The following is a 12,207-nucleotide window of genomic DNA, read 5'->3' on the forward strand; positions in this document are numbered from 1 at the left end:
ACTAGAAATTTATTCGGTCATAAAAATTATTAGATATTTTTAAAATAATACATGTTCATATTCCGTAGTACTCAATAATCATCCCTTGAAATCAAGGCTTTCAAATTAATCAAAGTATGCGAAAATTATGTTGAACAACGAATTATTAAAAAAAGTTAAAAAATAAAGAAGTATGAGAAACCCGTACAATGCATGTTGTGTGAGAAAGGGAGAGAAGTCATTGTCCTTTTAGCTTTCGTTTGACATAAGTTAAAAATAATTTTTTTTTTATTAAAATAATTATAAAAAGATAAAATAAATTATTTTAGTTAAATAAAATAAAATGTCACATCTAAATTATAATTATTTTATTTTTTTCTTATAAAAATCAAAAAAATTAAAAAAATCTATCCCAAATATGACATTTTAATCCCAAACTAAAAAAAAATTAAAACATTAAAAAATCAACCTACATCCAAACAGTCCTAAACGTTGATAAAGAGCAACTCGTATAATTTACTCATTTATTTATTTATTATTATTATTGTACGAAGGTTTTGTTGTTTTCTTAAAGTGGATAAAAGAGTATTTTCGTAAAAAACTAAAATGAGTAAATTACATTGATACCCCCTAAAGTTTATATTTATTACAGTTCTTCCTCACTTTTTGAAAATTATATTTCTTTTTTTGAGATAAAGTTTCATTACAGATTGTTCTCTCTAGCAATTTAATTTTTTTAAATACCAATTTTGCTCTCACTGGGTAAATTACATTGACACCCCTCATATTTTAGAAATTACAATCCCCTCTCCAAGGTTTAAAGTAACATTACCAATTGCCCCCTCAGTTAGTATTAGTTGAAAAAAAAATTCATTGAAAAAAAAAATTAATTGAAAAAAATTTTGTTTTTTAAATTAATTGAAAAAAATTCAATTTTTTAATTTAGATTTTTTCTCAAATTTACAAACTGAGACAACTATTTATAAAGCAAAAAAATTATCAAACAAGTTTTTATGACAGTTTTTAAAATTTTTGTAAATATAAATTGAAAACTGAAAATGAAATGGTTACCAAACATGCCTCAGATGGTAAAAATATCGTAAAATTAGCAAATAATTAAACAATTTACTAACGTAAAAAATGACTTCTCAAAAGATTATTAAGTTATGTATAGTTTGATTTTTAGAATTTTTTTTAAAAATTAAAAATTAATTTGGTTAAGAAATAAAAAATAAAAAATAATTATCATTTTTATATAATTTTTATCTTTCGAGTGTAATAAACATAAACCTCAAGGGGGTGTCAGTGTAATCTTTATCTTACTTTGGTTTTTAAACAGAAATTTAAAAATGTGACTAACAAAAAAAATTTTCAATTAATTTTTTTTTCAAATAATTTTTTTTCCAATTAATTTTTTTTAATGAATTTTTTTTCAACTAATACTAACCGAGGGTACAATTGGTAATGCTATTTTAAATCTTAGGGAGGGAATTGCAATTTTTAAATTGTAATTTTTAAAATGTGAAGGGTGTCAATGTAATTCACCCAGTAAAGAAAAAATTAATATTTAAAAAAATTAAATTATTGAAAGGAATAATCTGTAATAAAATTTTAATCAATAATCTGCAAAATTGGTTTTTAAATCTGTAATTTTTAAAAGGTAGGAAGAGAACTGTATACACATCAATGTAATTTACCTAAACAAAATAAATGTGACCGTTGCAACTCCAATGCGCTTTCATATATATACAAAGACAGCCCAATTTGAAGACCTACTGAAAACTACGCACTATACGAAACCAAAGAGAAATCGCAGAAGGAAACAGAGATTTTCTAGGGAAAAGGGCAAGAAAATCGATTGGAGAGCACGACAAAATTCTATTGAGCAAGCAAGAAAGATCAAATTGATACAATTTATCACCCGTGAGTTCTCTCTCTCTTAAGCCCTAGTGACATATGTTTGGCTGCAAAAAAAATATATGACTCAACTGATTATAAATTGTTCTGTTCTTTTCTTGTTTTTTTGTTTTGTGAAACCCCATGATCTCTGTACATTAGGCCAATATATTTGGTTAGGAGATTTGAGGAAGGATTTGGAAAGGAAAATGACAAATATAGGTGAAATGAGAATAAAATATTCTTAAATTTCATATAATTTCACACACCTTTTCTCGTCCCTTTCCACATCCCTCCCCAAATCTTCTAACCAAACACAGCTTACAATTTTAGAGAAGACAAGCATTCAAAGCCTAGATTTCTTTGATATTCTATTTCTTTTTCCTTCTTTTTGGGTAACGCAAATAACTGAGGGGATTCCTTCGATTTTTATTCTTTTAATAATTAATAATAATAATTTGTCTACATCAATGGAAAAGTTGTATATGCAATGTGGGGTTTTGGTATTTCATGGAATAGACAATTGAAATAATCAAGTAAAGAGTTGATGAATTTTTTCTGTAAGCACAAAACTGTGTTGAAACTATTTGGTTTTTAGGAATTTGTAATGAAAAATAGTTAAATGATTTTGTGTTATGGTTTCCATTGTGTTTGTAGAAGCAGGAGGTTTAGCAAACAATATGAAGGGTTTTTTGGGAAGGTAACATGCTTGTTACGGTATCACTAAAAGCGCCAATCTAAATTCTAAAGGGGTTTATTGCTGTGGTGGATTTTAGGATTAGAAACATTGTTTAAGGGAAATAGACCTTGAAGAGGGGCTATATGTGTTGAAGCTAAATCCATTTTGGAATGGAGTTCAGTTTAGTGTAGTTAACTCATAATGACAGAGTCATGAAGTTAAAAGTAATTGTGGAATGGCCTAATCTAGATATTGGGATTAGTAAATAAGAAACTTTCATTCACCGGATACTACTTTTGAAAGGGGTTTCATTTTGTTTAGCTTAACTGATCATGACAAAAACAGGAGTTTAAAGTGATGGTTGAATTGTTGGAACTAGATTAAATGTAAATAACAAAAACGACCACCATTGTCGCCTCCATTTCGGGGAATAGGCTGGATGTCCTCCTCCTGGAAAAAAAACAATACAATTACGATAATTGAAGAATATATATAGTTACATATGCCACATTTTAAAACCTTGATAGTGATATATATATATATATGTTCTGTGATAATTGACAAGCCTAAGACTCCATTGGGATATGAGTAATGCAATTGGCAAACAGGTTGTTGAAGAATTTATAATATAAGATGAATTGTGCATGTTTATCTAGCCTATTTTTTGGGATTTTGAGGAATGCGATTTTTGAGTAGTATTTGAGAATTGCTTGATATTTGTCACTAACTTCAAAGTTTCTTTGGACCTGGGTAATTTTTGGATTATACAAAACATTGTATTGTTGTTGATGCTGTTGATAGGACTTTTTTGCATACCAATCATGCCTGAGTAGTTAATGAAAAGAAGATTAATTTGGGGTCTTGTAACCTATTCTGCTACAACGATTTTGATTTTTCATCTTCCCCCTGGTCAAAGCACAACAATTCTGATTCATTAATGTTTGGGACTTCATTATAGAATGCAGAAGTCGTAGCTGCTATAAACTGTTTCAAGTTAACTAATATTGCATCAAGAATAACTCGTTCTCGTTCTTTTGTTTGTAGTTTGTTCTTTAGTTGACTTGTAGATTGCTTATATGTATCAGCACCCATTGCTGAACATTGAACTGGTTTTTGCAGGTGAAATACATCGATGGCAACTCAAACCAGAGGCCTAATTCGAGACCAGAATCTAAATGTTCACTTTGATGGTACTGCACTTGTTCATTTTCTCTCCATGATTGTCTATAATCCAATCTGTCGATCGGATCTCATGGTGGTTCAACTTTTATGTCTACTGCAGCGGCTCCTCTTGGGCTAAAGTCCAATGTCTCGAAGGCACAAAAGAATGGAGGGCTTGGTGGAAGGAAGGCACTTAATGATATATCTAACTCGGGGAGGCCTTCCACACTTCAGACATCAAAGAAGCACAACTCGAAGAATGTGATCTCTATTGGAGGAGCTATTGGTCCCTCTAAAATGACATCTTCCTTTGGAGGAAAAAGAAATGTTTCGAAGGGTCCAGAGAAAGCGCAAGCTGGTGGCAGGAAAGCACTCAGTGACCTCACAAACTCTGGGAAACATCCACATGTGCATCAGGCATCGAAAAAGAGTCAGGATAAGAAGTTGAGTGTTGTTGCAGAAGAACAAATTCTTCCCCGTAATGTTTCAGAGGAACGATTTCTGCATGATCATCAGGAATGCATCAAGGCACAAGGGAATGCCATTGGCATGGATTATTTTCTGAAGGCAGTTGGACTAGATAACGGTACTCAAAATTTGATACTTGTATCACCAATCTTTGATCTCTTTTATTCTTTTGAGAAACCTACTAACATTTATTTGCCTTAATATATATAGATGATTACTTCATGCAGTTAGGCTCTCCACTGTCGGGGAAATTGAAGGTCAGTACACATTTTGATCTCACTTCATAAATGTTTATGCTTTTCTTTTTGGGTTTTCATGATTCGGGTATTCAAGATCAACACAATTATATACTATTTTTTTTGTTCTTGTTTTTGTTTTTTGTTGTTTCAGCCTGAGAGTCCCCTGAGGTACTTGGAAATGGAAGAGATGTTTGAGCTTGGGTATGAAGATCAATCTCAATGGAAGAAGCCTAGTGGACAAACTCCTTGTGGAAGTCCGAAATCACCCACTCCCTGTATGCAGTCGAAGGATTACAACTTTCCCAATTTCACGTTGATGGAGTCACCGTAGGTCGGTACACATTTTGACCTCACTAAATAAATGTTTATGCTTTTCTTTTTGGGTTTTCATTTGTGAGATTTGCACCTTACCTTTTGAGACGATGAAACCATACTTGTTGAAATTACTGTTTCAAGTAGATTGATTCTGATAGTTGAAGCTTCTAATTTGATTAGGACATACAAACTATAATTCGGGTATGGTAAATTTTAGTGTGATGTGTGTGTGTTTTTGGTTGATAATTGGGTGTGTCTGAGCACAAGCGGCTTGTGCACACCCCAACTAATCTGGTGGTCTTGAAGTTCACGACCAAACAAATGTCGGTGGCCTTTTGAAATGACTCGAACTCTAAATCTTGAATCTTATCTTCAAGAATCTATTGCTCGGCCGACTTTGTTTGGTTTATGATGTGTGCTATATTCAGAATGTATGTTTGGCTGTGATTCAGCTTAAAGCCTACAGTAGATTATTATATCACTTTATCTTACTTTGTAACTTTAAACTTTTAGTTTGTTTCATTGGTGAACCCTTCCGTTTAAAATTCATTACATTGATCTTATTTTTTGTTTACTCTTTTCATTGTGCTTTTGAGGTATTAAAAAAAAATTAAAAAAAAATTACTTATCGGTGTTATTCTTTAAAAATAATTACCGATTTATGGACACAGTAATAATAGAGAGATCTAAACGTGAGTTCTAAAGCAGCTCTAATGAGCTGACAGTGAAAAAAAAAAAGAAGGCCAAAACATTACATCAAGAGGTGATTTTTGTTATGAAAAAGTTTATAACATTAATGATTAAAGTTTATAAATTTTATCATTAATTTGAATTTGTTTTTACAAACTAACATTGAACGGTTGTTTTCCCAAAAAAATAAATGAGGAACATGGTTTTGCCAGTTTTAAAACGCTTTCCATTGAAGCTTTCTTTTAATTTCTTCATTATTTTTATATAAATTTTAACATTAACTTGTTAGCATTTGTTAAAAAAGAAAAAAAACAAAAACAAAAACAAAAAAAAATGGCTACATTAAAAAGCTGCTGTGGACTTTTCTGATAATACTGCAACAACCCCTACTTTGACAAAGTAGTGGGTGGTAAATTACTTCTCATTTTTTTTCCTTTCGTTTTTTTTCTTTTGAAACCCTGTCCATCTAAAATTTTGAGACTTATTTTTTCGAAACCCTGTCCATCTAAAATTTTGAGACTTATTTTTTCGAATGAATGACGGAACGAAACAATAAAATTTAAGAATATTTTTTTTTTTTGGTTTGTTGGTACACTTGGTGCATTAAGATAAAGAAGAAATTACACAAGCCTAGGGTAACGTATACTCCGGGCATCATCACATAACTGATTACAAACTGAAGAAAGGTTGACAAAAGTTTGAAATTTTCAACTAAACTCCTAAGTTTGCAAGCAAGTCAGCACCTATTGGCTTCTCCAAGGCAGTTCAGGAGGTACATACAATCATCAATAAGATTGTAAAGCTGATGTGAGACCATGGTGGTACCTGTCAAAAGTTGTTCAAGTAAAATTGTATCAGTTGCAATCTCTAAGTGTAGAATGTTTCGTTCAAGAGCTAACTTAAGTCTATCCCTCAACCCCCAGATTTTAGCAGCGGCACTTGAAGAGACACCAATGTTTCTGCAAAATCCCACCACCTAATGACCAAGATGATCCCTAGGCCTAACCTAGTTGGCCACCATGCCTTCCTTAGGACTTAGTTCTAAGGAGGTCGTGGGTTCAATTCTCTTTAGGGGGATTGAATTAAAGGAGTGCAAGCATTTAGGTACTTTGCCAAGGGTGGGGAGATTTTCTTTCATAGGTGCTAATCTAACAACTAACAATTAACATTTGCCGATCCAAAAAAAATAAAATAAAAATAGGTGCTGCCATTCCATTGCATGGGTGATGGCTGTAGAAGGTTTGAAAGTATGTGGGTTGTTAGGGTTGAACACGAGAGTTTCTATTTTTCCAGATGAGCCAACATGAGATAGGGAAGATGATAGACCACAAGGCAGATGAAGGGTGGACGGGGAACGTTTGGCGGTTGACTTTTAACCAGTCTGTGAGGTTACCATTAAAGGAAGCATATTAGCAGGGATGCTGACTGCATTCCAAAACACTTGGGCTTTCGAGCAGCCTCTGAGGGCATGGAGTGGGGATTCTGGTAGGTTCTTGCACCAAGAACAAAGGTTATCCTCCCCAATTTTTCAATGGAAAAGAAAGGATTTGGTACTGATTTTGTGTTGGAGGGCTAACCAAAGAAAGAATTTGATGCTAGGGGATCGTGTTCACCTTCCAAACCGAATTCCAATTATCCAGGTGGGGAACGATTTTGAGAGGGCATAAGTAGAGCCCCTAGAAAAATTACCATAACTGGTTTTGTCCCAAATGACACAACATTTATCGGGTTGAACCGTTGTAGAGTGATCCCTTGGAGAGTAGGCAAGACATCAGGGGGGAGGGTTGTGGAAAGGCACTCCAAGTTCCATGAGTTATGGGCCCAGCAATCTTTAACCGTAAAGGAGTATTCATGCAATGGTATGGGTCCAATAACCAGGTTTCGAAGTGGTCCAAGGCCTGTCCAATTGTCAAAACCAAAATGAGGTGCTTTCTCCATTTCTAACTGAAATTCTTGAGCCTTTTAAAAAATGTCCTTCCCTTTCTCTATGCTTCTCCATGATGTTGAGGGTATGTTAGAGAATTTGGCAATTAAAACTTTGGCCAACGGGAGTTTTCCTTGGTGGGAAGTCTCTAATTTAGCTTGGCCATTGCTACACTATTGATAAGGCTAGCTTGGCGAATGCCAAGTTCCACCATGCCTTTTAGGTTTTGTAACCGAATCCCAGCTAACAGGATGAATTTTTTGTTTTTCCTAAGTTGACCCCCGCAAAAAATTCCTATTTTGCTTGTCCATGACATTAGTGATGGATTTGGGAAGGAAATTGTACTGCATGACATACGCAGGGATTGCTCTATTGACTGCTTTGATGAGGGTGGTTCGACTCGCGATAGACAATAACTTGGAGGAAGTTTTGAGTTAAGTTTTTCAAGGAGGAAGTTGAAGGAACTTGTAGTGGGGCGATCATGGAAGATAGGGCAACCAAGATATTTTCCCGAGGATGCTTTGGGGATTTGGAGAGTATTGGAGAGAATGGTTTGATAATACAAGGGCACATTGTTGGAAAAAATGACTTTGGACTTGTACTAACTGATTTTTTGACTAGACAGAAGACATAACTCGTGGAAATACTATATGCACTAATTAATATATTACTTGATGATGTAGCATAATTTAAATTTTTTTTGATATTTGTAATGTGATTAATGAGTGGGGTCAATAATAATATCATAATTAATGTTAGTACACTAGTTAATATACTAATTAGTGTATGTAATACCACCGTAACTCATGAAGGATGTTGTGGATGATATAGCAGTTCTGCTCACTAGCTTCTCCAAAGAGGATATATCATTGGCGAAAAAAAATGTGTGATAGGGTAGGCCTACCTCTCGAGACTTTTGTGTTTCTAAGAATTTTGGCAGCAGGCATCTAAAATTTGGAGCGAGTGGTATTCCATACAGAGAATGAAGAGGTAGGAAGAAGGATGGCCACCTGCCTAATGTCTCTAGAGTGAGAAATTTTTGAGTGCAGATAGAATAGGTGCTATGTAGTACCTTTATCTTCTCTTATTAGTTAAGAGAGTAGAGGTTTCATTTATGTGTTAAGTGACGGAAAAATAACATAAGAGGCCATGATATTTGTGATTGGTTGAAGGCACCATGTGACATGCCACATTGTACCCTCTTTGCGCCTAAGAATTTTTCCGAGTGAGAAATGGAAGGGAATAAAATTTAACATTTTAAATTTGAGTCATATTAAGAATCACTAGAATTTTACTTGGTTGTTTATTTCAAGGCCTTGAAATTAGTCAAAATGTGCAAAAATTAAGCTAAAAATCCAATTATTAAAAAAAAATTTAAAAAGATACATCCTTAGAGTTTGTTTAAAATATGGATTGCTCTCTATAGTTTGAAAAATTAAAAAAACTCCGTTGTCTAAATTTTTTATTTAACAAAATTAATTTAAAAAGTAAAATTCTTACTTACTCTTCTATACGATGATAAAATTATTTGAATTATTAATTGAAATAAATTTTCGACATCATTAAAAAATATTAGTTGACTTGATAATAAAAAAAAACTTTTTGTTATGAAATTAAAAATTTTAAAAAATGGAATGTAATTTCTAAAATTATTGGAGATAAATCGTATTTTAATCAATATTCAAAGAATAACCATACAATGAGAAATTTTTGAGTGCAGATAGGGTATGTGCTATGTGGTACTTTTCTCTTTTTCCATTAGTTGAGAGAGTGGGGGTTACATTTATGTGTTGGATGATGAGAGACAACATAAGAGGCCATGGTGTTTATGATTGGTTGAAGGTATCATGCCAGATGTATCCTATCTGCACCCAAGAATATTTCACATACAATGCATGTGTGAGAGAGAGAGAAAAAATAATAATAATAATGAGCAAAAGGAATTGAAAAGAAAGTAGCACATTGAATGGTTGCTATATATATATAATTGTGACTTGAACTGCTACCCATCCCAGAGTGCACTTATTTTCTTATTCTTTTCTCTACATTCTCCACCCCACCAAATAGTGATAATCTTATGCCACGCATTCACAACTCCCCCTCCACTAAAAAGTCTTTTGATTAAGAATTTTAAAAAGAAGATTAATTATGATGAAAAAGAAAAAAAATAAAGAAAAAAAATAAAAACTAAAACAGAAGTCACTTATTTTACTTTTTATCATTTTTTTTCTTCACAAAATCTATTTTCAAATTTTTCATCCAAACAAAATCTAAAAATGTCAATTGTTCTATATTCAAATACATAATAAATGATAAAAATGTGCAGAATAGTACATGCATGCCCAATAACTATGCACACATATCAGATGGCAAATTGGAAGTCCCTTCATGTGTTTGTTTGTTTGTTTTTATTTTATTTTATTGGTTATATTGACATTTTCTGAGTTTTATGTAAATTACAAGGATTTTTTTTTTTTTTTTTTTTTCTCTTTTTGATTTGATGACCAATGGCATTTGTGTCTCTTAAAACTTGGAAGAGAAATTTGTAATCAGCAACTAAAATATATGTGAGGTGATTGTCATTTCAGAAACATTAGTAATTGTTAAGAGTAACTCAGTATAATTTACTCATTTATTTATTTTTTATTATTGTATTGAGGTTTTCTTAAAGTATTTTTCTCTTTTATTTCTTCATTGCACATTAATAATTTAATGGTCTAAGCAAAATAAAACAACCTCATTTTTTAAGGTATTTGCTTAAAAACAATATACCATATTTTAATGCCATTATACTTCAATTTTAAACTTGAACAGTTAAATTATGTATTTTATTTACGTATCTTGTTGTTTTTTAAAAAAGAAAGAATATCATTATGAGAAAATCATAACAAAGAATTATCACCCTTGTTATTTTGTTTCCCGACAGCCTAGAACCATTATGGAATACAAAGGTTTAGTAGATTAATTAGTCTTTAATTTATTTTAATTTTTCTGTCTTAGTAAATGATTAAAACAAAATTAGTGATTCGGAGTTCATTAGTGTTCTATTGTCTCCTTTTTTGCTTAGTGCTCCCACTAATCCCACCATTATAAATTCAACCCTCAGAAGTTTTTATGCACATTGATTTATTTGTAGGCCACACTGCCAATTTTTGTGTCCCTCTACCCTATTTATTAATGCTGTGTTTGGTTGGAGTTTTTGAGGTGGGATTTGGAAAAGGAATGAGAAATGTAATCCTATTTATGTTTGGTTATAATAAAAAATATATGGGAAAAGAAAGGGGGTGAGAAATAAATAAAGAAATAGGATACTTTTTAGGACATCAATTCTATTTTATAACCAACACAACCAAACATAGTTGGGATTTGGAATTCTATTAATTCTTTCTCCTTTTCCTTTCATTTCCATTTCCCTTTCCATTTCCCTTCCCAAATCCCCCAACCAAACACAGCGTAAGTGAACAAAGCCAAAGTATGAGGATCAAAGGCACACTCAATTAAGGAGTTGTTTGGGACCACAGGAAATAATTAGTCTACAAAATGGTGCCATGGAAGGGACTCTTATTCCCCTTATGGTTGGATACAAGAAGATTAATACTATGACTCATCTATTATGTCTATTTATTAGTCTTACTACTGTGTGATGCAGCTAGATTCGAATTTAGAAATTATGTCTGATAAGAGAGCACTTCATTCCTATTGTGCAATGCAGCTAGACTCAAATCATATCTGATATAAGAGCGACTCATCCTAAATAAAGCAGGAAGAGTTTATGGAACAATAATTGGTATCTTTGTTACATTAGCTAAAAGCGACTCATCCAATCCCTTAGTTTCACTACTATGCAATGCAATTAGACTCGAAATCATGAATCATGTTTTGAGTGATAGAGAGCGTTTCATTCATTAGCTAACCCGTTGTATTTAGACTTGATCTAAAAAATCACACCTAATAAAACAACGTCTCATCCATCAATTACCGCTACCGCTTGGTCTCACTGTGGCATGATGCATCTACCCTTCAAATGTCACATAATATGAATTACTTCCACAATAGTAGCACTTCCACACAGCACTACTGATAGTCTTACATGATCTTAGAAACTAATTAATTGCCACTGAAATTAAGGGAAGGGAGATTACAATACTAGAAAATTGATTGATAATGAACGAAGAATATCTCCCACAGGTTTATGGTTTATATTAGTGGGAGAGAAGAAAAGTAGGTTGACTTATAAAAAGGTGAGAGTAACCAAAAACCCAATATGAGCCATGCAAGGAATTGATTAGGGTGTCCACATGCACACTATTACTTTGTTATTGCTATTCACATTGATTACGGATAACGTTCATGATAGACTTATAAGATAGTACAAGATACGTTTATTGTTAAAGTATTTTTTAAGTCAAAGTCTAATGAAATAAATAAGGCCAACTATTGAATTAAACTAACAAACAATGCTTTCAGACGAGAGCTGAACTATACATCTAATACTTTTATGTTGATGTAACACATACATATATAGTATAGTTGACCTAGAGGTTGTGGCTCTTAGGTAATGCACCTCATCATCATTGTGTACCAATTGGGTGGGGTGCACCATCACAACAACTCTTATGGGCACTTCACTTTCTCCATTACAAATAAATATTAAATGTAACAGTAATATTATTTTACGTAATATTATCGGCCAATAAAATATCGTAAATGGGATTAGGTTAACATTATTTGTCTCCCCTAACCTACATTATCGCAATGTGAAACCCATCATCAGTTAATGATACCATCACTAGTTATTAATATTGTCACGTAATATCACTATTATATTGAATATTTACTCATCTACCACTCAAAAT

At 32.5% G+C, this 12,207-nt stretch overlaps 1 protein-coding gene across 1 annotated transcript; it reads left to right on the forward strand.

Moving 5' to 3' along the window:
- Positions 1–1,646: 1,646 nt before the first annotated feature.
- Positions 1,647–4,959, forward strand: LOC114299058 (uncharacterized). The gene is made up of 5 exons (XM_028243726.2): positions 1,647–1,902; positions 3,674–3,744; positions 3,837–4,301; positions 4,394–4,440; positions 4,574–4,959. The coding sequence occupies exons 2-5, from the start codon at positions 3,687–3,689 to the stop codon at positions 4,751–4,753; spliced, it is 750 nt and encodes a 249-aa protein (XP_028099527.2). The 5' UTR covers positions 1,647–1,902; positions 3,674–3,686; the 3' UTR covers positions 4,754–4,959.
- The last annotated feature ends 7,248 nt before the right edge of the window (positions 4,960–12,207 follow it).

Source organism: Camellia sinensis, chromosome 8 (genome assembly GCF_055761805.1).
Source record: "Camellia sinensis isolate YWXY chromosome 8, ASM5576180v1, whole genome shotgun sequence".
Classification (NCBI taxonomy): Eukaryota; Viridiplantae; Streptophyta; class Magnoliopsida; order Ericales; family Theaceae; genus Camellia; species Camellia sinensis.

Excerpts from the sequence above, each read along its gene's own strand:
- LOC114299058 (XM_028243726.2), top strand. The coding sequence starts at position 3,687 with ATGGCAACTCAAACCAGAGGCCTAATTCGAGACCAGAATCTAAATGTT. Across the intron at positions 3,745-3,836 it reads TCTAAATGTTCACTTTGATG|CGGCTCCTCTTGGGCTAAAG; the intron begins GTACTGCACTTG and ends TGTCTACTGCAG. Across the intron at positions 4,302-4,393 it reads GGCAGTTGGACTAGATAACG|ATGATTACTTCATGCAGTTA; the intron begins GTACTCAAAATT and ends TAATATATATAG.